Source organism: Anser anser, assembly GCF_964211835.1.
Source record: "Anser anser genome assembly, chromosome: 3".
Lineage (NCBI taxonomy): Eukaryota > Metazoa > Chordata > Aves > Anseriformes > Anatidae > Anser > Anser anser.
The window spans coordinates 2487733-2515512 of NC_139722.1; the positions used below are offsets into that span (position 1 = coordinate 2487733).

Here is a 27780-nt window from a genome sequence, read left to right on the forward strand (position 1 = left end):
CTTAGGAAAATCCATAGGAAAAAAAATCAAAGGAGTTGAGGAGTTCAGAGGTGCAGCCTGTATCTAACCTTTACTAATTCCGAGCGTTATCTTGGCAATAGCCTGTCACTGAAAATGTTAAGTGCTCAGTTAAGCATTAACAATTTAATGCCTGTAGAATTCAAAGGAAAAGGAGTAGTTGGCTGAAAAGATCAAAGAAGGGGGATTTCTGGACCTCTTAAAAAAAAAAAAAGTTCAGTTTCTACCAGACACCACCACAGAACAGGTAACAGAACATAGTAAAAAGATTACAGGTAGCCCTTTGATCATCTTTACTTGAGAATTTGTGCACACTGGGAGTTTCATAAAACACAGAGGGACTCCACTTACACAAGATCATATTTTGTGTCTAAGCTTGACAGTTCCTTGGACACCATCCCTCTGCCATAAAAAAAAACCTAGAGGCTTCTTAAGCTTCCTGCAGACTCTTTTCACAGCTGAAATCCTGCACATGCCACTGTACCTGTCTGAGCTGAAAGATGCCTCCTGTGCATACATCCTTGGCAGGAGTCACCTCAACCGGGCAGTACTCCCCATTCTCATTCAGCTCTAGAATTTGAACCCAGAGTTCGACTTTTCGGGTTACTTCACTCCACCTGCAAAACACATCAAATGCTGTTTCTTTTGTCTTTTCCTTTTTTAAACCAAAAGAAAAGGAGAGAAGGAAAGAAAAGGAAAGAAGGAAAAAAAAGGAGAGAAGGAAAGAAAAAGCCAATCCCTGGCCCAGACTGCAGATTGAAGAAGTGAAAGAACACTTCTGTAGATGCCATTTGTGACCACCCAGGGTTATTAGTTGTGCAGTGCTTATAAATTTTACTGACAACCCTTGTAGTCAAACATCGGAAATAAGCCTTTTCTTAGTTGTAATACAAAAACCAATTCCACTAGATTCTAATATTTAAGCTCTGGTCTCAACTACTGCCACAGAAGCCCAGTGTTGTCAGTAAAATCAAGTCCATACAGAAGATACCAGAATGAAAAAATGACATCGTTTCACAAGCTCCCAAGATTGAAAACACCTTCCTGAATTTCATCATACTACCGGCTTCTCTCAAATTTTTCCAAGCGCTTAAATTCTTATGGACACTTTTTACTAACTCAAAATTAAGAAGGAAAGAGGTACTACTCAGCTACCAAACGTAACTCACTATTTTATAACACCCCTTTTCCAGCTTCTGTTTGCCTGATTTTTTCATTTAAATTTCTCCATATATGGCTTAATACTCAACATGTTCAACACAATCTTAGGCTGGAAATAAAAAGAGAAATAACTGCCAATAAAGTAAGGGGCAGAGCTGTCTTCTAAAATAGGAGAGGCAAAATGACTCACATTTAAGAAAATACTACTAAGCTTACTTTGGGGATAACAAATGGATGCCAGCAAAAAACTAACCCTCTTCAGCCTGAATTACTCTACTGTTGTATATTTACTCCAGTTGAAGTAATTAGTAATACAGCTCTTCCAATGGAAGCATTACAGTGATAACACTTCATGGCCAAGAATGAACAGGAGTCTGACCTTGAATACATCATTGCACAGTCAGAACAACCATCTTGCTGGTTTAGACTTGATAGCTCTATCTGGCTCAGGCCAGCATAGCAATATAACAGAAAATACTCAGCTTCCTATTTTCTGCTCTTTCCTAAAACCACTACTAATGTGCATGGGTTTGCCTAAATAAAAGGGACTTTCAAGTCTTTGGAGTTTTACCATGTTTAATTTGAAACATGGATGAGCATTTCTCCTCTTTCACTTTTTTACAAACCTATTGACACATCTGATGGTATTTTCCCAATAGTCTATCTACAATAGTCTAACAGACATAGTCTTACACACCTGCTCAGTTTTCTTCAGTTCAAAATTTGACTACTTATCACAAACTGCTTCAAAATTAGGCCCTTCAGACAGTGATCTTCAGAATTTTAAACCAATGACCTAGTTTCTGTATTTACCTGTCACGAAGGCTTCGTGTTTTGGCTTGAATTATTCCCAAATCCCACAGGGTTGGATTTTTCCGGTCACCACTCTGCTTGTGCCCATATACTTCAATTGCCAAAGCACCATCATACAAATGTTCCATGAAGTCTTCAGAAATATTTACAGAAAACTCCTGCAAGTGACAAATTGGTTAATGACCGTGACCACACAACACTGACTTAGGCTTAGAGACTTTCTGTCTTGACTTTAATATAAGGATGTAGTGCCTGAGACACAATACAGAAGAAAGGAAGAACTGTCATTTCCATTTGCAGAATCAGGATGCAAGGCAAAAAAACAGGCTGAAAATCAAAGTCCGTAACAAGCTGAAAAATGACCACATGCTGTTCCAAGTCCTGATCCAATCTTAAAAATATATAAATAAAATATAATCAAATATTCTAATATTTAGGATCAAATTTAAAACTCATCAGAAGATATTATATCTACTTAACAAGTAAGTGGAATAAACTGCTCAGTGTAATAACAGATGAGAGGAAGAACAAGATGAGAACTCGGATGATTGTCTGGGATTCATCTAACCTGACTTTAGACATCTCTATTGAAGATGTCTCCACTTATTTAGTTGTTCTAAAGTCAAAAGAAAGAAATATCCTGTTCTAAGATACCTGACCTAACTTCAACATCTACATTAGGATGAGGGGTATCGTGTCCCAGAATTGCTTGTTTCTCTTTGCTGATGTCAGTGCAGGGTAAGCAATCAGATACAGATATAAAATATACTCAGATGGATATCACACTTCCATTCACTCTCAGCTGTATTTGTACTGAGTAAACTAACATAAGTCTCTTTGCCAAACAGACTGCTTTCTTTCATTAATCCCCTTCATCATCTTCAGTGATTTTTGTACAAGTGAACTGTACAGTATAAGGTCTCTGAAGAGGTTTCAAGTTCTTACTAAAATGGCATAATGGTATCAGCCCCGCAAAGTATAATAAGGAGAGCAAATAAGCATCTAACAGTGTTATGCAAGCATGAATCTGCTTTGCCTGCTACAGTTTCATTTATAAAATAGAAAAAAAAATTACGTTGCAGTGATCGAAGACAACCATGCACCGCGGCTCCTTGCTGATGGGAGATAAGGAAGGATCCACCTCAGGTGCAACGTTAACTGGCTCCAGCTGATCCCAGAACGTGTATTTGCAGAACACAAAGTTGGAGAGGTGCTGAGGCAAACCTGTTGCCTGAAGTATTTTGATCTAGAGGAGACGAGAAGCAAAGGAAATGAACTTATTCATCAGTATTAAATTGTATTCATAGATTTAAAAAGCTCCTTTGTTAGAACAACGTTTTTCTGTTTCCCTACAAAGGATAACTAAGAAAAAATTGGGGGGAAAAGAAAGTTTTACAAGTAGTGCATTTCTGCGTTGATATACACTGGAGAAAATATTTTGAGTGCATCAGTTGAACGCTGCCACTAGATGTCACCAAGCACAAATTTCTTAGGAATAAAAACTAGCAGGATGAATTTTACAAACTCGCTAAACCCTTTTGTTTCCTTATAATGGAGAGATGCACTGAACATTATAATTTAATAACATATGAAAAATCACATTCTTCTACCAAAGTGGGCTCCTTTATTCTGCAAATTCCTTATTTGAAGATACTACTTGTCCTTATGTGATGCTAAAAGTAACGCAAAAATAGCCCCAACAACACAGAAGTCACCCCGTTCTGCCACCTTCTTCTTCTTCTTGTTTTTTTTTTTTTTTAAACATGTAGGCCAAATAGAAAAAGAATGTTTTGAATACACCTTCTGTTCTAAACACAACCATCATATTAACAACATTTAATTTTATACATTTCTATTCTCCATCTGTCATACTAAGACCAAGTGAGTTAGACTCCTCTGGTAAGGCACCGCTCATGACCCTCAGGAGAATGTTTCACCCTGTGTTGCTTGTAAGCACGTGGGGCTCTACTGGACAGGATAGCAAGTGGAAAAAAAGCACTGTTACTCTCAAACTGTTTGTACTGTCTAGAAGCCAGCAAAGTTTAGCTTTTACTCCCTCTAGTGCTTTTTGCCTCCCTCTTTTGTTTTTGTTTGGAGCTTGGCCTACTTTGCATTTTACTACCACTCAGAATTTGTAGTAGATCCTTCTTGCTAACTTACTGTTTATTATTAATAAACACATCTGTATATGTTTCACAAAATATAAGACAGAGAGACATTCACAGAACAAAGGGAGTTTATCAGATTCCATGACTGCTTTTGATTTAGATATTGCAGCTTCATTCTTGGTACACAAGTCTTCCATGTTTTCTAAGAATACAAGAAAACTGTCTGGGGTAAGATTGCATGCATATAAATATAGTTTAATGAATACTTTGCAGACTTCAAAAAAATCATGGAGACTGAAGGGAACAAAGACCATCTAGTTCTCTTGCATTATTTCAGCCACTTAAGAAACAAAATATTATGAGAAAAGACCACACAGAAGTACTTCAGGACAAATGCTGGGCCCCGGGACATAACAAAAGGCCATGAAAACAAATACAGCCAAAGTACTAAGCTCTGTACATGCCACTAAGGCACAGCTTTTTATTATTATTATTTCTTAATTTTAAAATCCTGAAACATCAGTACAGTTTTATGTAGTCTATCAACAAGTTTAGAGTCAGGACTCTGCCTGTGTAGCCGAATACTGGAAGTGAGCAGTGCACACCAGGTTACAAAGAGGTATCTAATGTCCAGAAGCCAATACACCAGGGACTTCTTTATTTTAAGATGGGATGAAAAGGGAGAAGGTTACTCACGAGGTTGGGATATATCTGGAACTCACCCTGCAGACAAGTTTTCTCTCCTGAGTGTCATTTTCATTGGAATTCTCTGGACTATCCTCACCTCCAACCAACCTGTCGTCTATCTCTCCACTCACCCGAACAACTTCAACATGGAGACGTCCGGATACCTGATGAAAAAGGAGTACAAATTATTTGTTTGCCAGAGAACAGTGACATATTCAACCCCTTTCAGATAACTAAAACTACTGCTGTCTGTCAGCAGACATCTTCCTTCCTGTCGTCTTGCACTATGCATTTATAGCACTAAGAAATGCAGCCAGACTAAGAATGCTTGGAGCAAAAACTGAAGAGCCTTTGTTGTAAAAGCATTTAAAAATAAAATAAATAAAAAAATCAGTCACTAGAGTGACTTTGGGAACAGCATGCTGTAGTCTCACTCACCATCCCATCAGTCTCTAGAGAGTCTGCAAAGTGCACGTGAGACAGAGTGCACAGAGTATGTATTCTCTAGCTGCCTTTGAATTTTTTCTTATGGTATTTAAGAGTCTATAATTGATGACAGTCAGTGAAAGGCAGCAGAGCTATATCTCATGCTGGTTCTACCAAGTATTTTGGGGTGCTTTCTCCTTTCACAGGCACTACACTGTGATTTGGAGCCTAAACAACTCTAGTAAGGTATTGTGGGTTTTGCACAATCCCAGATTGTTAGCACAAGAAACTGGAAAATATTTATCATTTACTGGTATTAAGATCCACAAGCTGTAATTAAACAGTTGAGTAAGGATAGATTATAGAAGAATAACAAACCTCTCCCTTCTGATTGATGATTGGAACAGCATATTGCAGCTTCACATCGTAGAACAGGCACTCAAGAAAAACGTTGGCTACTCCAATAAGGCTGTGGTTCTCCTGTTCATCATAGAACGGATCGGCTCGTCTGAAGTAAGCTCTCATCACCTTCAACCAAATTCAGAATAATGTGAGAAAAACAAACTTTTCACAACAGTTTCCAAAGTGTCACAGAACTAGCCTAACAAAAGAAAAAGGGGCACAAGCAAGAGGCCAGATTAGGTCACAAGAAGAATGGAAACTTGATTTTTACTTTGCACAGAGCATAAGGCCTGTCCTCAGCAAGTTCTCTTTTTTTTAACAGTGTCAGATCCAAAGAAGTCAGTCTGAACCCCAACTCCTACTGTGTTTACTTACTGCATTGAGCTATTTGTGCAAACAAGCATCAAAGTGACGAGATAAGGGTTGATGGAATACTGAAGATTGCTTCAGGAAAAAAAAAGCCTCAGGAAACCTGTTACCTCTTTGTCTTTTCCCTCCCTCTCTCCACCACCACTCCTCCTGAACCAGAAGACTTCCTCACATCTAATTAAACAAAAAAGTTAATAGGAATGTATTTCTACTGGCATGTAACTGGAGTAATTTTTACTTACTGGGTTGTCTTCCTCACAGTCTTTCCACTCCTGGTAAAGATCCCTCATATCTACTAGTCGATTCTCTAGCTTCTCCAGTGACCAAATCTGTTTGCCTTTCCCCTTCCTTCTCACCTGAATGGCAGGCTCACTGAGAATTGCACCTCTCTGAGAAACAAGTAAAGAGGCATTAATGCAGAACCTGTGTCACAACAATGAAAAATAGTTTTAGAGCAACTGAAAACTGGGAGCATCTCTGCAAATAGTTGGGATTTCTTTTTTTTTATTCCAGCTTAATCAACAAATGCAAGTGTGACAGATTGTTTGGCTGTCACAGTACATTCACATTCAGTTTAACTGCAGCGTCTCATCCCACGGGCAGTAGTTTCCGTGGATCCTCACCTCACACAGATGTTATAAATAGGAACATTTAAGCATTTCACAAATATTCTGAATTTACAGTATCTTAGAGTTCTAGCTAAGGTTACTTCACTCTGCAACTTTTCAGCTCTGCAAACACATAATACTCTTTACCATCTTGTTTCTAGATATGCCAGAAGACTGCAAGAAAAACAAGTAAACGAGAGACATTTCTAAAGCAACAGATAAGAATTCTAGTCCTGGGATAAAATACATCTACTGTACTAATGACAGCTTTACTAGCACCAAGATTTTGAGCTGACCTCAAGAACAGAAAGGATAAGACAACTTAGGTAGCCTGCTTGCAACAGGGAAGTCTGGGTTCAGTTCCCTCCTTTCAAAATTTCTAAGATGTCTGGAAGAAATCATCCAAATCCTCTCTGCTCCAGCTTCTCCCTGTACAATGGGGACGACAGCATTTTCTCACCTCACTAGCATGATGGAAAGGCAAATGCCTATAAAGCGATGGCAAATAGGTGAGGTAGGTGTTACCTAATCTACATGGGTTTTACCACTCTGCAACAGAAGCAAATGAGCAAAACTTCATCAGTGGAAAGGACTTGCACGGTAAGATTTATCAGTAAATTAGCATATCATAACACTTCCACAGTAACTAAATAAGATAAAGACGTAGCTAGCGCTAACTCAGCCATGTTTAATGCAGGTGAATACAAAGGCAAACTGTTTGGACCATCAGAGTCAGAACAAGACAAGTATGAACTCTGAGGGGCAAACGTAATGAGCAAAGATTTAGTTCCATTACGGCTACATTACCTTACTGTTAGCATTAAGGCTGGAAGCTGGGATCTGGAGGGTGACTTTATACTCTGTTCTCTTGTCCAATTCCTCTCCAATAAAATTGGCTTCTCTCACATACAAATTGGCTTTAACAATCTGCTCTCGCAGCTTTCTCAGGCTGTGGGTCAACATTTCTTCTCTAAAAGAAGGCAATTTGTTGGGGGGAGGAGGGGAGACAGAAAAAATCATGGCATTTAGGTATTGAAATTGAATGCGAAGCACAAGATCACTTGACAGCGAAGGAGTCGACATTCAGCTATTTAACACACAAATCCAACAAATTAAATTGCATTTCCTCTGGGGAAAAAAAAGATTATCTGTATGAATTTAGTAGTATGAACATTAGCATATTGCCAGCTTTAGAGACTTCTCCATGCATCTGCTGAACAGTCAGCACTTGTGTGGCTTATTCCAGAGTTTTCCCACCACAGATGTGGATGTTCTGTCTTACAGAGAAAGATTTATTTAAAGCCCATGACCCACTTGCTCACTGGCCTCCCAGGCAAGTGTATCAGAGAGACAACTGTGCAGTGCAGCAATCTGGGACCACAAAATGTTCCAAACAGACAGCTAACACCTTGTTAGACTGCCCCAAGTATTTTCTATTTCAGAAGATGCTTCTTAAGCTATTTAAATTGGGTTTCTGTTTTCTCATTACAACATCTTCGCCATGCTCCTTGTTTTAGGGAGAGTTTAATCTTCCTCCTGCAGCTGCTCTTTTTGACAGTAATACTGGCAAAGACCATTTAGAGACAGAAGAAATTATCCTCAGTGCAATTGTCTAGGAAGAGGGAGAGGACTGTGGCCCCTCTGTGGTTGTTACACAGTTCCTGCAATGCTCTGGATCAAACTCCTTTACCATTCCTTTACTCCCTTTTCTTTCTGCACTCTTCTGGCTGCCAGAACCTGCCCAGGTCAGACATATGGATATAAGTCGGTTGGAAAAACAACGTTCCAGCAGCTGTCATGAATCCACAGAAGAGACTCATATTTAATGCTGGTGAGGACAGAGTTTCTCCTTAACAACAAAACAGACACTCCTCCGTTCTAATCTTCCTCAGAATTAATGGTCTGATTGGGTTTAGATTAATATTTTCACTCAGTCCTCCCCAGCATCCTGCAGGAGTCTTCTCAGAAAGCTGGAAGAGGTGTGCAATGCAATTTAAGTCTTACAAAATTGACTGGCACTAAAGAACTTTACATGAACGCTCCTGATAGTCAGATTTGATTACCCACCTCTCCTCTGCCCATTGTCGTAGACGCTGCTGAGCGCTGGGAGAATGAAAGGAGAACCTGTCCATGCTGCGGAAATGCTGCTTCTCCGGTGACAATCGCCTTCGTAATTGCTCCAGTTCATGTTCATACATCAGTCTCTGTCGTTCAAGTGCAGATCTCTTCTCCTCCTCGTGTTGCTGCTCCAGACTTTGCAAGATTGACTGCATTGGATCTAGGTAGATGTTGAAAAATGAAGAAGATAGTACTTCTGGGGGTCAAATACTTAGTAAGCATAAAATTAAATGGAAAAAGTCATGTCATGAATATGTGGCAGGGAGCGGGGACTTAGAAATATGAACTCTTTCACAGGTTCTGCTACAAATATTCCATATGACCTTGGGCAAGGTACAAATTACTATATTTTGGTACTTTGCTTCCCCAATCTAGATCTACAGTGGTCCATTTTAGAAGCTGCAATGGCCCACTGAGATCCACGGTGAAGTATGTCCTATACAGTAAACAAAGCACTATATCACATAAGAGGAAGAAGAGAGTATGTTTTTGTTGTAAGGCATATTTTAAAAATGTTGTTGAACATGAAGCAAAATAAACATTGCCAGAACACATCGGATGAATGATTTAAGAGAATTTTGAAAAGGGAAAGACCACACTGAAAAAAACCTCCTCCTGCGTCCCAAAATAAAGCCATTCCGGAGCAGCTGTGTAAGACCACAAAAAATAAAGAATGTGCTTTCAGAGACAGAAATCACAACATTTAATGCCTGAGCGAGACATAACACAAGAAAAATAAACAGTGAAGTGAAAACACCCTGATTTGAGGCTGCAGTTCCACCAGTGTTCCAGTTTTGGCTTTTTTCTCAACAAGAACTGCCAAACAAAACATTCTGCAGTGGTGTTTTTCCCCTCCAGTGCAAAAATGGCCACGACGAGTCACTCACAAGAAGAATTCTCCAGTAGGAAGGTGCAAGGGGAAGAGCATGCGGTAAAGAGTCCCTGAAGGTGTAACCTCATATTCTGTACATATTTCCAATAATTTTTCGTTGCTTCTTACCATTACTACCAAGTGCCTTCATAGTGACTTCCATCTGGGCATATTCATAGCTGAAGTTAATCTCGCTAGACACTTCACTGGAATTGTCTCCATCCACATCCAGCTGCTCAGCACTATTACTGTACTTCATAGAGTTGTATCGTTCCTCATCCTCGTGATCCAACTTCTTTTTCTTCTTTGGCAAATTCAGCCTTCAGAAGTAGGGGAAAATGTTTAAGCTATTAACTGATCAACACTGAAACAATGGGTTGCTTAAAAAAATGATTTAAATTAAGTAGGTTACCCAAATAAGTCGATTTTTCCCTTTTGAAATCTGTTTATCTTGCGAAATTTTCCTCAGAGTAAATAAGGGACTTCAAGGCAAACTAATTTATATTATACTCTACTAATGCAGAGCACCTGAAAATACTAATCATATAGCTTATATAACCATGATTTTTTCAGTCTTCCCATAGCTAAAGAATTTAGAGGCAATGAAATATAAAAATAAATGTTTTTAAATATATATTTGTATTACATATCTTATATACTTCTGAATAATGTATTTTATGTATTCTGTATTTTATATATAAACAAAAACACAAATACATAAATAAGATAGAGGCAATAATGAAATCATATCTCATTTTTTATGAGGATGTTTCTTTTGAGCATAAAAGAAAACAATTATGTTTTAAATTATAGACCAGGCTCTCACACATGCAGCCCTTCACAGAAAACAGAAAACATCTGCCAGCGATCCTGTCTGACACAGGAAGGTCTCACCTGGAGTCTGGAACTCCAAGGAAGGGAGAACACAGCGACCTTGTAAGACTGAGATCACTGTACAACATCGGTCACATATCTAACACCTTAGCTGCTAAATCTGAAAGGCAACCTATCCGAGTTAAAGCTTGGGTGTGATATTTTCGTCATGGAAAAGAGGGTGCTTAGTATTAGCGTGATGCCAAATTGCACAACACTCTTCGTTACCGAACCAAATTAAAGTTACCACCTCAAGAATTAAATCTCCTCAGTGAGATAACAGTCCTGATAACCGATAGCAAGGTCCTCATCAGTAAGATTACTTTCCCTTGAACACATAAGAAGTTACGTCAACCTATTGCTCTGAAATTAAAATTATGCACAGTTGCTATGACATCCAGCATTCGAGAACATCCACTCATCAGCACTGCCTTTATAATCTCAAAGTAAAAAGAAATCACCTCCTCCTGCAGCTTGCGTGCTCCATTGTTACTTTTCCTTATACCTCAATGTTCATAATAATAATAATAAAAAAACTGGTTCAGACTTGCAATTTATTTAAGATCTTTTGTACCTGAAAAAGTGGTTGTTTCCCCACAGTATTCTGTCTCCATGATGTAGCTGGATAGGACCCATAACAGCAGAACCATTTACAAACGTCCTGTGAAAAGACAACAAGCTAAAGCAAAGCCACCAATAGAAAGCTTTTTGAATTTTTATTTATTTTGTTACAGTACCATTTGCTTTATTGTAGCTTGTTAAGGTAGGAAAACGGGGTTATGGATTACAAACAGGCAAAATATCCCCAGAAAATTCACTCATCTACTCTGTGCCGCTTCATAAACTCCTTAAACTCAGCTTCTTTTGATTGCTTAAGCTCTATGGCATTCACTACTTTTGGATGGATATTATGACAGCTACGTCTGGGGAGTACAATTAGGGCTTAAAAATGAGAGGCCTGAAAGAGATGTCACTGCAAATAAGTAGTTTTCACTCTACTTTGAAATACAGACACAAAATACAAATATTCGAATATGGCATTGGAGAACTTTTGGTATATATAAAGCTTAAAGACAATAACCTAATTTGAGTAATAAGAAACTACTTTATTTCAGAGTTAGATTAAGCCTGAAAATGGGATCAGTCAAAACAGGATAACACATTTGAAGGGAATCTCAGGATGTCATCTAGTCCATGCTCCTGCTCACTGCAGGACCAACTATGAACCAAGATGAAAATGAAATTCTCGAATTCTGTGAACCTAACAATAAATTACTGGAGATGCTGACGATGCATGTCATTTTGTGATCAGTTTGAACATACCATCTGCTTTTCAAGTACTGCTACTTAATCAAATAAAGCAACAAATGCTTCAGCTGCTTTTTGCATATCAACAGATTTCCTATAAAATTAATTCAGATTTTGATAGAGTTAAATCTACACAGCTGCAAATCAGTGCACATCGACTTGCTGAAAGCATATGCAATTTACTCATCCTCTCTTTGAAAGCAGACTATAAATGCCATTACTGAAAGAAATCTCTTTAGAATGAAATATGTGAGTTAACAGAAAGGTAGATAACTCAAACAAAGCCTAGAAGCAGAATACAAGAGGTAGAATTTTCTTACTTTTATTATCTGGAAAAACATCCCTTTTTGGTTACCCTCTTGCCCACTGCTCATAAAATACCAGATAAAACTACAGCTATTACACAGCTAGAACTGTATTTTGTTCCTTTACCTAGTATTTTTTTGAGGTGTTAACATAACCTGTCCTTCTGGGGTGATGTCTATAATGCAGTGTTCAGGAAGAATTCCCATTCCACATAGCTGGATATCTTGAGAGTTGTCTGATCCTATTAACGTGTGCTCCTGTGAAAATTAATTCAGGCGTTAGCAATGGGCTGCAAAGGTTCACTAGTTTTAACTAATCCATTCTCCTTCTGGATAGATCTTCTCATCTAATTCTAAAATTTGAAAGCTGTTCAATACTTTCTGCAAAGGGAAAAAAAGACAATGAAACGTTGCAAACAAATCCCCGCTATTTCTTACAGCAACAAGTAAGGAGCACACAGGAAATTTTACAGGCAACAGTTAGATCCAAAAATGAAGAAGTTCCTATAATTAAATTGCAGAATTCAGTGCCTCAGGACACTGCAGAAGCCAAAAGAATAAAGGAGTTTAAAGAGGAATTAAGACAGGTTCGTGGTGGTTAGACCCACGGTTATTGCACAGGTTCCATCTAGATTATCCTCTGTAAATCCCCAAAGTACTCAAGGCACAAGAAGTTTGGCAGCGGAAGAATCACTCCATTTGTTCATCTATTTGTTTTTGAGGCACCTCTCAGCATTTGTTGAGAAACAGATACAACAGTTTAGATAAGTGGGATGAAGTTCTTATTCAGTGCTTTTATAAGAATGAGTACGTTTGGAGCTCAGTATTAATGAGAATGCAGGCAAGATATCTACTCTAAGAAGTGAGAGCTTAATTTCAGGATTTTAGGCAAAACAGGTACAAGTCATTTTATCTAAAGAATTTCAAAACTCAGGAGGTTTCTACGCCATAATTCCCAACAAAATGAACTCATGTTATCCAAAACAAAAGAAAAATTAAAGAAAAAATAAAAATAAACTGAAACACACAAGCCCTATCCCATGCAAAGGGATTTTTCTCTAGAAAGGGTAAGTATCATGGTGCCACCTGAGACTTTTCAGTTGGTACTGATGGGTTAAGGCCTCTTCTGAACAGGCTTTGACTTCACTGTGTTCTTGTCATATAATCATATAATCACAATAAACATCACAAAAAGTCGGTTCTGCTTCAATATTTGTCAGTGTTGAAGCTGGTTTAGCAGCTTGAGTGACACTCTGGACACCTACGTGTTCTCCCAAAACCTCAGCTCTTTTGTCTTTTTTTTTAGCAGAGAAAACAATGAAAACTTTTCCTGTGCTTTTACTGAGATATCACGGAGCAATGATAAGATGACTGATATAAAAGAAGATCACACATCTTCTTTTATAGGAAGACAGGTTGAAACAAACCCATCTTGCGGCCCCATTGCTAATTCTGTGGCTGCTTTGAGAGTTACTACGCACCACTTCAAAGAGAATGATTTAACGTGAAGATCAGACTGCCAAAGTTTTTGTGCTGCTAAATTTTTAGAGCTTGTATTCTAAAATGTGACTTAAAAAGATCTGCATCTCATTCGCTCCCTGTCTCCACACCACATCTGCAAAGTCTGTTACACCAGAACAAGCTGCCCGGCTGTTTCGGTGCAAAGTCCAAAAGTTGTGTTACACAGTTTATGTTTAACACCAGTAATGGGGACCGCTTGTCAGCAGAAGTGCTAAGGCAGAACAGAACTCGATTTTCACTCGTGGTGAGTTGTGTATAAAAGAATAGAAATGTATTTTATAAACTGAAGTCTGTACTCTGATTACACATGTGGAAGCAAGCTGATTACTGATACGACCACATTTTTATATAAATCACTTTTTTTGGGTAAAACCTTGTGATATCTGGAAAACAGAAGACAATTTATGACAGAAAACACCTCTACATTTTTTTACATATATAAAGATAAAAAAATATATATAAAAATAAACCCCCCAGACCTTCCTCTGCAACAATTAAATTTGAAATAAAAAGTTTGTATTCAGATTACTTTTAATCAAGCAGTGAATAGCAGAGAATGCTTCAGATATGCATTTTTTATAACATTCCCTAAGTACACCTATGCCAATGGCATTAGAGTTCCACTTCTGTTAAATAAATAAATATATACATATCAATATTTATTTTTACCTTTAAATAGTACACCAGAAGTTCATTGAGAGCTGGATCTGCGTTCAAATTAACCAGGAAGCACTTATTATCCCCAACTTTTATTCCAGAAGACTGCAGCGATATGCCAAGGCTTTCCAACTGTTTCTGACGCTCCTGCAGGAGAGTGGCCATCACAAAATTAGGCTGACTGATGACTGAGGTAGGAAATGCACTCCTACCTGCCCAAAACCACAAGACAAAACGAGGGACAGCTACTCCTGAACAAGGTAGCTCTTTCTTATGCAATGATTAGATACAAAAGCCTTAATTTTATCAAGGTTTACATTAGGATATCTGTAATTTCTCCGGTCCTTCTACCTCTGGACTCAGAGTGCTACGTGCCATGGGCTCATGTGTTTGCACCCTTTTAGTGAAAAATGACCACAGCTGAGCACAGCACACTGCACTACTGTGGGAGCTTCTCCATGACCTCACTGGAACAGCAAGTGCTTCCAGAGCCATCTCTACAGCCCTTTATCTTCTCTTTCGAGCTAAAAAGCAACAAGTTAAGTCAACTCCCCGCCAAGCCAAATTCCACGTCCATCTTTTATTCCCTAGAAATCAAAATGACAAAAAACTGACAACCTGCTGTTTAAGCGATGCAAATAACACTTCCTGCTAAACAAGAGCAGTGGCGTTTGGGATGGTGTTTTGTTCTTGTCGATGGACTTCACAGAAGTCAACAACAAAGCATTACTGTGCAAAAATGTCCATCTTTCAAAGGGAAGTGGTAGGGTGATGACTAGTGCAGTGAAAGAGGAACATTAAACGTTTCTGTCTTGAGAAAAAAAAGGGGTTCTTCTGTAAAAAAGTTTGAGATAGAAATGCTGAGAATTGTTCTCAGGATCATACAGAAACTGAAAGTGAAATGAGATTCCCTATCCACAACAGCAAACAAAATAAAAAAGAAATTAACATTGGAAGCCTCTCATGGAATTATTAGGGAAGTAGAAACAGGGGAGAGTAAAACAAATAAGTAAAGAAATGAGACCTGCAACAGCTTCATCTGTGACACTGAGACTTTACAAAAATATTTAAAAGAGATTATATAGGGATAATGCAGGGAAGTTTATGAAGGCTCTGATTTTTACCTTCGAGCTTACTCTGTATTTAAAACTTATTATGTCATAGTATCAAGTACAGTTCTTCATTTAGCATCAGTTTTATCAGGTCTAACCAAGGTTAAAACTGCAAATAGTGAGCAGAACTGCCTCTTGATTTTCTCTTTTCTGTCTCCCCACACCCTACAAAACCAACATAACGTCCCTGTAAGGAAAATTCATGTGTCTGCGAGAGAGAGCAAAACAAAGAACAGAGGAAAACGGCAGTGTGATGTCAAAGATCTCTCTTCTAATCATCAGTGCCAGGCTCTGATGTTCACATCACTCCTTGTTATCTACACTCAAAGATAAAGAATTTGTTGCCCAAAGGAGGACTTGGCCCATGATCTAAAACTCACAGGAGTCGCTTATAGAAAATGAGCCAGTTTGATAACTTTTGATCAAGACCTAGTGTTAATTAACTTAAGAATTCAAAATACATTAAAAGTACATCAAATATTCACTGCAAATGTGAAAAAGTGCCTGTTTACCGAGTTTGTCTGTAGGGCTTTGAGCCCTTATTGACTCTCCATCACTACAAAGTGCCTCTTCCGGGGCACTTATTCTTTATGAGGAATCATCCTTTTTTCAAAGATTTTCTCCATCCTACCCACCTGCCCTGCTGAACTTTGAAAGACAGACATTGGTGGAGGCTGGACTGGAACAAAATCATTTGACAGGCCATAATGTACACGCCTTTAACCTTGGGCCTGCACAAGCCTACCACAGATGTCAGAAGGTTCCTTCCACTGGCTTGATACAGCCCTGTACTGCACAAACACTAGTTCTCAACAGAATCACAGAATCATCTAGGTTGGAAAAGACCTCCAAGATCACCGAGTCCAACCTCTGACCTAACACTAAGCAGTCCTCCACTAAACCATATCACTAAGCTCTACATCTAAACGTCTTTTAAAGACCTCCAGGGATGGTGACTCAACCACTTCCCTGGGCAGTCCATTCCAATGCCTAACAACCCTTTCAGTAAAGAAGTTCTTCCTAACATCCAACCTAAACCTCCCCTGGCGCAACTTTAGCCCATTCACCCTCGTCCTGTCACCAGGCACGTGGGAGAACAGACCAACCCCCACCTCTCTACAGCCTCCTTTAAGGTAACTGTAGAGAGCGATAAGGTCGCCCCTGAGCCTCCTCTTCTCCAGGCTGAACAAGCCCAGCTCCCTCAGCCGCTCCTCGTAAGACTTGTTCTCCAGACCCCTCACCAGCCTCGTTGCCCGTCTCTGGACTCTCTCGAGCACCTCCATGTCCTTCTTGTAGCGAGAGGCCCAAAACTGAACACAGTACTCGAGGTGCGGCCTCACCAGAGCCGAGTACAGGGGGACAATCATTCCCCTAGCCCTGCTGGCCACGCTGCTTCTTATACACGCCAGGATGCTGCTGGCCTTCTTGGCCACCTGGGCACACTGCTGGCTCATATTCAGCCGACTATCAACCAATATTCCCAGGTCCTTCTCTGCCAGGCAGCTTTCTAACCACTCTTTTCTACAGCTGCAAGGCTCATGAAACTGCCACCTCCATAACGCTATATGAGGTTAAGAATTTAGAGGCAAAGAGGAGAGCAAAACCAAGTAGCTGTATGCAAGCATCAAGGCGAATTTATTCTGTAGCCTTGATCCCATTACTCTGGTTCGTCAACCTCCTTGCACACTCGGGGTTTCTATGCCTAGACACTACTGTGTAAGGTGGGAGCAGAAATTATTATCATTATTATTATTAAATTTCACCCTTATACACAAGGAGGAAAATCCATGGTACGACTCTGCACTGAAAGCCAGGAAGCCCTCTTATTTGAAGGAGCATTTCTCACAATGGATGTATAAAACTGAAGTCAACAGCTTATTCTGATCAAGTCATCTACAAAAGGGCTTTGTATCGGAGGTTTCATTTTCTTACAAGCTATTCATCACCTTTCAATAGTTCTCCCCCTCCAAAGCTCCCCGCTGCAAATATATACATCAGCATTTGTGTGGTAAGAATTGGAAGTGTCATGCAATAATCATGGTGACCTGCACAATTTTTCAGTGTAACCATCATTTCAATTATGTTCTGAGGTTCTAAATAGTGGTGTAAGATGCATTAAAACACACAGGAGATCTGAACGGTTCTAGTTTTTAATATTCTGAATGCTCTTTGCCTTCAGTATTAAGGCACTCCATACATAAACTTGCATTTAACACTCTCAACGCTTCATCTTTCATCACAAACAGCAATTTTACTGTCCGAAGAATATAAAATCCCTATAATCCTCTCATCCATGGATTTTTTTAAACAATCTCTCAGCTGGCATAGAATGACAATTTATTGTTGTCACTAGAATAGTAATCTGAGAGGCATCCAGCTATCACAGGAATTAAGTGAAGCTTTTCTAAATGGCAGTAAGCTTGACCTACTTACCCATAAATGTGGGGAGAGATTCAGACAATTGCTATGAACTGACAAACAAAGGAAACAAACCCATTGTTTATAAACACCAAAAGGAAAAAAAAAAAAGCAGCAAACCTGTGCAATTTCCTCAGTTTTTCTTAATTTTTCTTCCCAGGTCACCGTCATTTCCTGAATCAACTTTTCTGATTCCTCCAACCGTTCTTTTAATTCTGGTGATTTCATAGCCTGCAGAAAGTAAAGCAAAGGAAACAAGAAAGCTTATTGTGCTTTGTTCTTTCACATCACTCTCACACAGATGGGGAAAAAGGAAACATATCATTACTCATTTTACAAGGCATACTTGATCAGTAAGTAAAGGGTTGTTTTAAATACATATTGCACATAAATGCAGAATCCATCAAAAACTTAGTTTAATTAGTTTTGAGTACAGATGCTAAAGTGAAGTTTATATACTTTAATGCAAACCAATTACATGATACTGGCAGATTTGCAAAAAGATATTCAAACATAAGCTAATCTCATTTCTATATCAATGTGAGTTTCCAAAAAGACTCACAAATGAAACAATCTGTATCTTGCATACTGCTGATCTAGATAACCACCATTGTCTCAGCTTTCTCTTCCTCTAAATGGTAGCTAGCATCTCTGTCATTTGCCCAGCCATGTCAACAAAATGTTTTTAACATTGGTTTTGATATGGCCTGATTTGGAAATTTCTATTGGAAAAAACAGAAAAATCAAGACCTCTGTATATGCATTTCATAAAACTGGTATCAAAAAAAGTCTTATGATGTACTTCCAGACATGGGAATTCTATTTTTTTGCTAATCCATCACAACTCTAATTTTCTTTTCTGAAATAGCAAGAGGCCCAAGGACTAGCCTGAGAATAAGGAAATAACCCACCCTGTATCGGACAATCCAAAAAGTGTAAAGACATAAAAGTGTTTATACTATACATGTTCACTTCCTCCAGTCTCAGTATTGGCATATTCTTTCTGTACTACCTTGAACAGAACGTCGTTATTTGATTATGGCTAACAACACGGAAGCGTTTTTGGCTAGCAGGTATTTATGCAATCCCAACCAACCTGTGCGAGTATCGTTCTCCATCAGAGAGTTCCCTTACCACAAAAATCAAAATTCTTCCCAGGAATCCACATCAAACAGAGTGGCCTCACTGCAGGGGAATATCTTCAAAAGGAGCAGCTGTCAGGAGTGGAAAATCCTGTTTTAAGACAGGAGTTTCCTCTGCCTCAAGACATAGCAATCTAGGAACTGCCAGCTGATGTGTCCTGTGTCATCTTTTTCTGGTTGAATACCTCAAATACCTAAATACAGGGTAAAAGGGAACCCAGGAAGGAAAGCGAGGGCAATGCAGCCTCCGAAGATAAATTATGCCCAATGAAATATGATCAGTGCAAGGGCACTGGACACGATGGAGCAGGACAGGAAGATTATTCTCAAGTTATTCTCAAGTTCTCATTTGTTTATTTGTTTGGACCCGGGGCAAAATAGATCATCATTTTCACATGCTTCAACTGTAAAATGAGGTAGGTAATTCCCCTCATTCCCTCCATTGCTTATCTGTAAGGAAACCATAAAAAAAGACCTAATTCCAACTAGACCAGCAGGTGTACTGCTCTGCTGGAGTCAGTTTAAATTCCCAGCTCAGGAAGGATGTGCTGGTGGTCTTGGCACAGACAAATTAAAACATGTGATATTAATTCCGACAAGAAAAGATCAAAATGCATGGATTAAAAAAGAAAAGGGGAAAAGAGGATAAGCCTTATTCTTCTGGGAAAAAAAAAAAAGTCAACTGTCAAGTTCTGTTTTGCCACAGCGATTTAGGAGAAAAAGAGGATACTGACACCAAAAGGAAAAAAAACTCAACTTGGTAATCTCTATATTTAGAAATGAGCATTGAAAATGTAACTTGACTATCATAATGGGTCAGTGCTTTTTTTTATTTAAAAAATGAACCGTTACGCACCGTTTCTGTATGAACAATTAGATGGGCTACAAATGTAGTAAACCCAAAGGAGACCAAGACAATGAATGTGTTTTTTGACCTTTCCTGTAGAGCCAACTAAACCATAGCAAACTAAACCATTTTTTTTTTTGGTTTAGCTTAATAGCAAACTAAAAGCATTTTTCCATGTTCCTTGTCAATGCCATTCAGATGACAACTGGGGTGGGATTTTAATACTTAGGAAAGGAAATATTTATTACCTCATATTTAGGAAACACTACTTCATTGCTTTGGACAGCTGCCAGTATTTTGGCATTAATGCTCACAAATGAAACAAACAGGGAGTACTTGAATCTCTCAGAGAACTGAGAAGTCCACAGTTTGTATTTTAGAGGAAATGTTAGGTATTAGGTAACTTGAGATACCTTAAAGAAACTTTCACTTACTGGATGCTTCGCATATTAGGTAGCTCAAATGAGAACAGTCCAAAATTCGTTAGTCATTTGTACTATCACAGCCAGCACTCCCTGCAAACCTCAAGAGGCAAATACTGTGCAATTCAGAAAAACTGTGATTACAACATACAGATTATATCACCACTGCTCTGCCACATTTGAGAACAGAACTCAGCATTACTCTAATTCTTGACCTTCATCTAACGTTTAGTCCATGCTGCCTTCACAATTTTATTGAAGTTTATTGTTTAACACCTGTAAGAGTTTCAATTTAGAACCGTTAAAGCTTGTAAACAAGCAAGCATTATTTAACCAAATTCACATGTGCAGGATGTAGCTGCATCGAATTCTTAAAATCCATGGGCAAAGCTCTACTTATAAACCACACAATCTGAAGACTCCATCCCTATTCCTCTCTCTGAGTCCTCTTTCTTCTGATCTGTATCCCACAATAAAAACATGATCGCTCAATGGTGTGTTCAAAGGGAATCTGGTATCTCATGTTATGACCCATGTTCCAACACTGACCTAAAGAAAACTGGAATGCAGTGATATAAAGGGAGATTTCGCATAGATATCATGCAGTAGCATCCTGTGGCATTTCTTTTCAAGAGCCAAGTAAGAAAACTCAGACAATGGGGTCTACAGGACTTACTAGCTAGCCAAGGCTAAAATACCTCTGCTTTTGTGAGCTGTTCTCGGAGCTTCTCCACTTCCTCACGGAGCTCCCGTATGATGCGGGCGTTAGGGTCTTCGTTCACCACGGCGTGGTTCACGATGTTCTTGGCCCGGTCCGCGTACCGAAGCGTTGAAAGGGTCTCATCGTAGTTGTCTGCTGCTGGGCTTACTGTTGCGACCATGGCAGTCTTGCTGTTGCCACCAAGGCTATCCTGGAAAGTGGCAGAGGTAACCAAGTTAAAACAGAAGATTTATTTGGTTGTATGCTGTCAATGAACTTATGCAACAAACAATAACTAAGGGTTGGAAGTAGATGGGGGCAACTAGTAACAGCGATGTTTTTGGCAGAGCTTCTCCGTTCAAAACTAATATTTTAAGCCCTGTAAGTCAAGCAAAGTTATTGTTTTCAGTTGTCCTTTTTTTTTTCTTCCCCTTTTTTTCTTTTTTTTAACATGTTCAGGAAAAGTCATTCTTGGCTTCAGAATCACAGGAATGAACACAGTCCCTGCTTTGTGCTTTATGGTGCTTAGTAAGGGTTTGAAAGGTTTACTTTCATGTTTCTGCTTAGGTTTATAAACTAGAAACACAAGCATGTCAGCACTAGACTTCTCAGATACTGCTGAAGGAGCTCAGGAAAGATCATGACAAATTCAGAATACCTTAAAGACTGGAAGTAACGTCTCTGATATGTGTTTTACTCAACTTACTTGAAGATCTCCTCATAAACAATATAGTTGATTTTATTTTTATAAACGTTTCAGAATCGGGTGCTTCCCTTCCCCCCCTACATACCCAGCTCACAAATCTACACTGAGTTATGTAAGAAATTGCCCTTTTGGAATCTGTTTGACAGAAGAAGGGCGTGAAACCACATTCCTGCAAAGCAATGTGTTGGGGGGGTGAGGGAAAGGAAGGAAGAATTCCATCTTTGTATTGATCACAAAATTATGCTTTACGATTTTAGCCAGGCCAAAAAATAAAATATTTTGTTTTAAGTTTGCAGCAGATCTGTTCTTCCCTCTCCCCCCCCTTTTTGTACCCAATATCCCTTTCGGAGAAGAACCACACTATTAACTTTCATCTTCAATAACCCATGAAATCTGGGTCACGCATTGCCATTAGAGCAATCTGACTACATTAGCGTGCTTGTCTAACCATTTCAATCACAAAGCAAACACACAGCTTTTCCTAGCAATCATTAAAACGCCCCTTTAAGTATTTCGTTAAGACTCTCTCTCTTTTTTTTTTTCTTTTTTCTGCATGATGCCTAAAACTAATTTGACAGCGGCTGGCCACACCGACTGCTGCTGCTTCGCTGCTGCCCTGGCAGCACTCTGCTCGCTCTGCTCATGCAAGGGGCTGTCAGCTTTTTGGGAAGGGAATATAAATCCATTTGCATAGTGTGGTACACTAGCATGGCTAAGACTCGCAGGTAACGGTATTTATGGAGAGGTCATGCAGAAAGAGCTGCCTTCTGGCTGCTCCCTGCATTTTTTGCATGAGGATCAGACGTTATTTACTTCAATAAACGCATGGCTTGGGAGGATCCGCTCTGTAACACAAACGTTTTTTCCAAAGCATCTACTGAAAACTTTAAAAAGCCTAACAAGAGCCTGTGACTCACTCCATGAGGATTTCTGTCTCTACAGAAGCCAGGACTTTTCTTCAATCCATCGACAGCTTCTAAAAATTAGAGGTGGCATTCTGCAACTGCAATCCCTGCTCTGCGCAAAAGATGAAGTTACCACCGAGCTGGCCAGGTATTCTGCTTCCAGATAACAGTTTGCACTTTGGGAACCTCCATCCACTGCACTAATTAGCTCCAAAACAGGATTAATTCACCATCTGAATCGCAACTCCACTACGCAGGCAGCTGAGAGTGCTGTTACAGTGATACACCGCAATTCACAATACACCCATTATAAGCTGGAGAAAGTTCCTCTTGTATTGTGGCTTTTCAAGCCCAGTGCCAGGCTGGCTGATAAAGTTCTGTATAAAACTTTTGTGCTGATTTCAATGGTTTCTTTAACGTTAAGCAAGAAGGTAGACAAATAGCAAACCAGTTTCTCATTAGCGAAGACAGCATCTGCAAATTACCCTGGAAAGGCTGACCTTACATGCCTTAAAAACAGGGACAGAATGGAAATAAATAAATTTAGTTGTTTCTAAAGGTAAGGTAGCCCCCCCTTCAGCATCAAGATCACTGTGACAACAACATAAATCGTAAAGTTTAGAAATCATATTTTTAAGAGCAGCCACCAGTAAAATATGCAGGGCTTCTGAGCAAAATGGGAAAACAAGAGGTCCACGCCAATCCAATTCCATAAAGCTAAGAGCTTACAGAGCTGATAAGCTATTTTGCTTCCCCTAACATGATGCCACTCATCAAGCCTCTTCTTGCAATAATGCTTTTTCAGCTGGTACTTCTGTCTAGAGATCCTCAACAAAACTGAACACGAAGTGTTAGCTCTCGAGGTCTCCTGAACTCTACTCATTTTTCAGATTTGGGGAGAAACTCTGTATGTGTTAGAACACATTTACTCCACTTTGGCATCATAATTAAAAGTTGAAAGCTATTAAAAAGAAAGAAAAAAAAAAGATAGCCCACCATCTCATAGCTTCTACTAAATAAGTCACTTTAAACTAATAAATCCCTCCTTTGATCTTTAATTAAGAATTGTTAAAATTTCGCCTTTCAAAATAAGGAATTCTCTTCAGGGAGCTTGTTTGTTAAAAAAAAAATAAAATCCAAAAGCCCCAAATCTTTTGTTTGCACTTAATATAGCTGGGTGTTAAAAACACAAAGAAGCTTCGCCTGAAAGGCGGCAGGACAAAAGTGCGCCTCTGTTTGTGAGCTACAGCCTGTGCTGTGCATGGCCATCGTGCCCACAATGCATCAGACAGGTGCTAAACAGGAATCTGGGTCTGCTTGCTGGATTTGTTTAGAAAGGGAACAGCATAACTAATTCCAACAATAACGCTAGAAATGCATTAGAAAAGTTTCCACTTCTGCTCGCTCAGATTATTACAGAGTCGGGCTCCTAAGCACACTGGAGCGCCCTGAAGAGGGGCAGAGAGCCAAAAGCATGTGTTTAATTAGTTATTTCTTTAAAAAAGCAAAAACTACATACACACACAAATGTATAAAAGCAAAATATTCACAGGCAAAAGTATATTTAAGCACTAATAAAGTCTTAGGGCAAGAAACTCTGTGAAATGTGATTTATTTTACTGTAGAAGAGAATACACACTATTTCTGTTAAAACATCTGACTTTTAGACAGCCCCTGACTGTACCGTTTGATGTCCTGTATGTGATTATACTGGGGAGAACAGATAAATCATTTCATAGTAGTAATGCTAAAAGGTTCATGAAGTTGGGAAGCACAGCACAGTATTCAAGAAGAAAAAATTCTGGCCTATGTAGTAAGAAAACAGAACAAGGCGACTGGTACCAAAAATCAATTTCTTGTCAGATTATATTTTTCTACTAACAAATATCTTAATTGTTCCTTCATAACAATAAATCACAAGGAGCAGAAGGAAACTTGCTAAGTATGTAGGAAGTGGGAAGCACAATAACAATAAGAGTTTGCCTTTTAATTTGACATACATAAGAGTCATATTTATCAACTCTGTTTTTCATTTAGATCTTACAGATCTCAGTTCAAGGGTCACCACAATAAAGGCTCTTTTTTTTTTTTCCTGAAAATATCAGTCCTACACAGTACAGAAATTGATTTAACTGTACATTTCAGATGAATATGATGCACAAACTCTTCTGACCTGTTCCTTAGACTGTAACTGGGATAATGTTCCACAATTACACTCTGCTGACAAAAGCAGAGTATATTAGCAAATATATTAGACAATTAGGAAGAAGCTAATAGTCTTAATCAAAATCTTCAAAGCCAACCATGCCAGTATGTAAAATTCAGTTACATGTGGTAATAAAATTAAATCAGCCCCAAGGTTCTGTGTGAAGCTGTATCTAAACTGACACAGAAAAAGATAATGTTTAAAAAAAAAAAAAAAGTCCTTATTCTTTATGCCATTGCAGGTCAGCAGAAGACAAAGAACATATTTAGTCTGTGGAGATACTTCTGGCTTCCGGCCAGCTAATTTTCCAAAGACAAGTACGGTTAACATAAAAAACAGAAAATGAGGCAAAAGAACAGTGTTTTTTTCACTGAATGGGACTCTTCTCCCCCTTTCCTCCCTTTTATTTCTCTTTTAAAATCCAAAAGATCAGACTACTTACTTTAAGTAACCAAGTAAGCACAGAGTCACGATAAGGAACAAATTTGTTCTTGTTCTTGCCAGCAGCCTGATCTGCCAGGGCAGAAATAACCAGACCAAGAGTTGTGAGGGATCTGCACCAAGAACACAAGCAGCCATTAACAAATGTAAATAGTCATAGGTCACATGCATATTTAGACAGCCACTTTCTCTCCAAAAATGAGCTCCGATGAAAAAGCTCCTAGTACGGTTTCGATCATTCTGTCATCACAGAATCTCTACCGCTCATTTTCAATCTGTGTTTTCAGCCTTAATAATCACATCTCCACAATGCAATTATGTGGTAGTTGTAGGAGCACAAGCACAGAAATGCCAACCGTGTTAAACAGGCAGAGATCTCATTCAAACAGCTGAGTTCTGAATGTCAGAAGGAACAGCAGAGAGAGGGGAAGAAGAAAACTGGCTATAAAAGCTTAGACTGTTTTTATCCTATTTCAGTAGTATATTATATTTATCAGTTGTGATTGCACTGATGAAAAAAGGGAAAGAAATAATCACTGAGTCTTACTTGTTAATGTTGCTTCCTTCTTTCAGCCTGTCTCCTGCAGCACCAGTCTTGGTTGCTCTTTCACTACCTGCTAAGTCGACCAGGCTCAGCTTGCCCACCTTCTCACCTGACGTCTGCAGAAGGAACCAGAGAAGAGCTACTGTTAGTTCATCACTTAAACTGAATTACATAGTCTGATATGTTTTCATACAAAAAATCAAGCTGCTTTTCTTGGTGTAGACTTGAACGGTATTCTGCATTAACTCATGAGCTGCTGCTCCAGAAATAACCGGAGGATTTGAATTGAAGTCTGATACACTGCTATCTTCAAGACATCCCAGCAATCTCCAGAGGAGCAGAATATGGGGCACATTAGTTAAATGTTCAAAGCAATAACAAATGTAGAGGGAATACAAGCCAGAGTCACATAAAAAGACACTGGGTCTACAGTCTCTGTCCTTAGAATCTTGAAAACAGCTTAAAAATCTCAAATTCTATACCATAAGTTTCATCTCTTTTTTTTTTTTCAGCAAGTAGGATTGAACATGACAAGAAGCATGCTGTAATTTATCAAAACGACTAAAAATCACAGAAGTCTCCTAGATCCTTAACGGCTTCTGAGAAAGAAATCCAAGCTATGTGGGTATTTCAATCCCGTAACACAGATTTTGTAATAAATCCCCATTATTCCTCGTAATTCTTGCTAATTATCTCACTTGACCCGAAATGACATTCTGAAACACTCCATAAATTTCCTATGTCAATATGCAGTTGAAGAGCTAGCACTGCCTTTGAGAACAGCGACGTTACATCATGCTTTTCTGCAGCAGCTACGACTGAAGTGCATCTGTATCACCGTTGCAAAGTGCTACATTGCCCTAAACGAACAGGATAATTTTAGAATCAATATGCTTTCAAAAACATTAAGCCTCTCAAAATACTATGTGATCATCAGGCCATTCCAAAATGGTCATTTCCAGGACTGAAAGGACCAGCAGACAGGAAACCAGAGGAATCTATTCCAGAAACTCACACAGCGGTCACTGCCCGATTACAGAAAAGACAAACAATCAGAATTACCGCCCTGCATCCAGGCTGACCACAAAAAGTTAAGTATGCAGTACAGCCGCAGGAAAAACAGAACGACAAATGCTGGCAAGCCAAGGAGTTGAGCGTAGTTTGACTGCAGATTTGAAGTGCAAATGGGAAAAAAATTCCAAATAGGGAACCAAGAAAATTATCTGGCTAAGTAGATTGGTGGAGACTGAGACGTGAGAAGGGGAAAAAAATACAAATGCTAATTATGCTTTACAATTAATTCAATAATTAGACACATGCAAGCCTTATATTTGCTCCAGGAGTATTCAAAATTTCTTCAAGGCTTTGGAGACTTTAAAGAATTGTCTGAGCATAAGCTTAGAACTTGTATCAGAGATCTATTTCAGTTTTAGTTTATCACCATTTTCTGTGAGGGATTAAATAATATTAACATAGAAATGGATTTCACACCCCCTCCAAGGAAAATTTATATATAAGGAAATGTAGAGAAAAATTCTTCCACAGTTAAATATCTTTTCAACACTTAGTGTACATAAAAATATTAAATGCATGTGGCACAATGCAAAAAAATGATCAAAAGTTTTGGTTTGTGAAGTTGATTGTTTACATGTATTTGCATGAAATAAACCTTTGAAGGAGATTACCAGATGTACACTCAGATGTTCTTCATGTAATTCAATCTTCCATCTAAATATTATGTCTCTACTTTCTCCTCCAAGTCTGTACTACAAATTGTATCTTAAGAATAAGTTTCTTTAGTTTAGGTTCTAGGATTAGGAGATGCTTCCTCCGCCCTCCAGCAGTTCTGCTGCAAGTCTGGACCTGCATTTTTGCTTTCCATTTCAAAAAACACACTTCACTTACCTATTAAACTTGATTTCCCCACTTTTGGGCACATGAGCATTACAAGGACTGTGCTAGACAAGGTCACAGCTAACCTGGTCCAGTGCTAGCAGTGCACACGAGCAGAACACTGTAGCAAAAGACCTCCTGAGGCCGCCAGCATTTCTCTGAGTCGATGAAATCAATTAAAGCAAGAAGCACACATGCA

At 38.9% G+C, this 27780-nt stretch overlaps 1 protein-coding gene across 4 annotated transcripts in view; it reads right to left on the reverse strand.

Annotated features, from left to right (window-relative positions):
* Positions 1 to 27780, reverse strand: part of KIF13B (kinesin family member 13B) — a 126676-nt gene that overhangs the window by 43320 nt on the left and 55576 nt on the right. For all 4 annotated transcript variants that reach the window (XM_083828642.1, XM_083828640.1, XM_083828641.1 and 1 more), the window contains exons 9-24: positions 25692 to 25804; positions 25146 to 25257; positions 20885 to 21097; positions 17896 to 18006; positions 14258 to 14392; positions 12195 to 12325; positions 11029 to 11115; positions 9711 to 9901; positions 8660 to 8870; positions 7400 to 7562; positions 6227 to 6373; positions 5592 to 5741; positions 4823 to 4951; positions 3068 to 3238; positions 1993 to 2150; positions 503 to 635 (exon numbers count right to left, since the gene is read on the reverse strand). In XM_083828642.1, the coding sequence (XP_083684768.1) occupies positions 503 to 635; positions 1993 to 2150; positions 3068 to 3238; positions 4823 to 4951; positions 5592 to 5741; positions 6227 to 6373; positions 7400 to 7562; positions 8660 to 8870; positions 9711 to 9901; positions 11029 to 11115; positions 12195 to 12325; positions 14258 to 14392; positions 17896 to 18006; positions 20885 to 21097; positions 25146 to 25257; positions 25692 to 25804 (2355 nt within the window). The remainder of the gene's footprint in view (positions 1 to 502; positions 636 to 1992; positions 2151 to 3067; positions 3239 to 4822; positions 4952 to 5591; positions 5742 to 6226; positions 6374 to 7399; positions 7563 to 8659; positions 8871 to 9710; positions 9902 to 11028; positions 11116 to 12194; positions 12326 to 14257; positions 14393 to 17895; positions 18007 to 20884; positions 21098 to 25145; positions 25258 to 25691; positions 25805 to 27780) is intronic.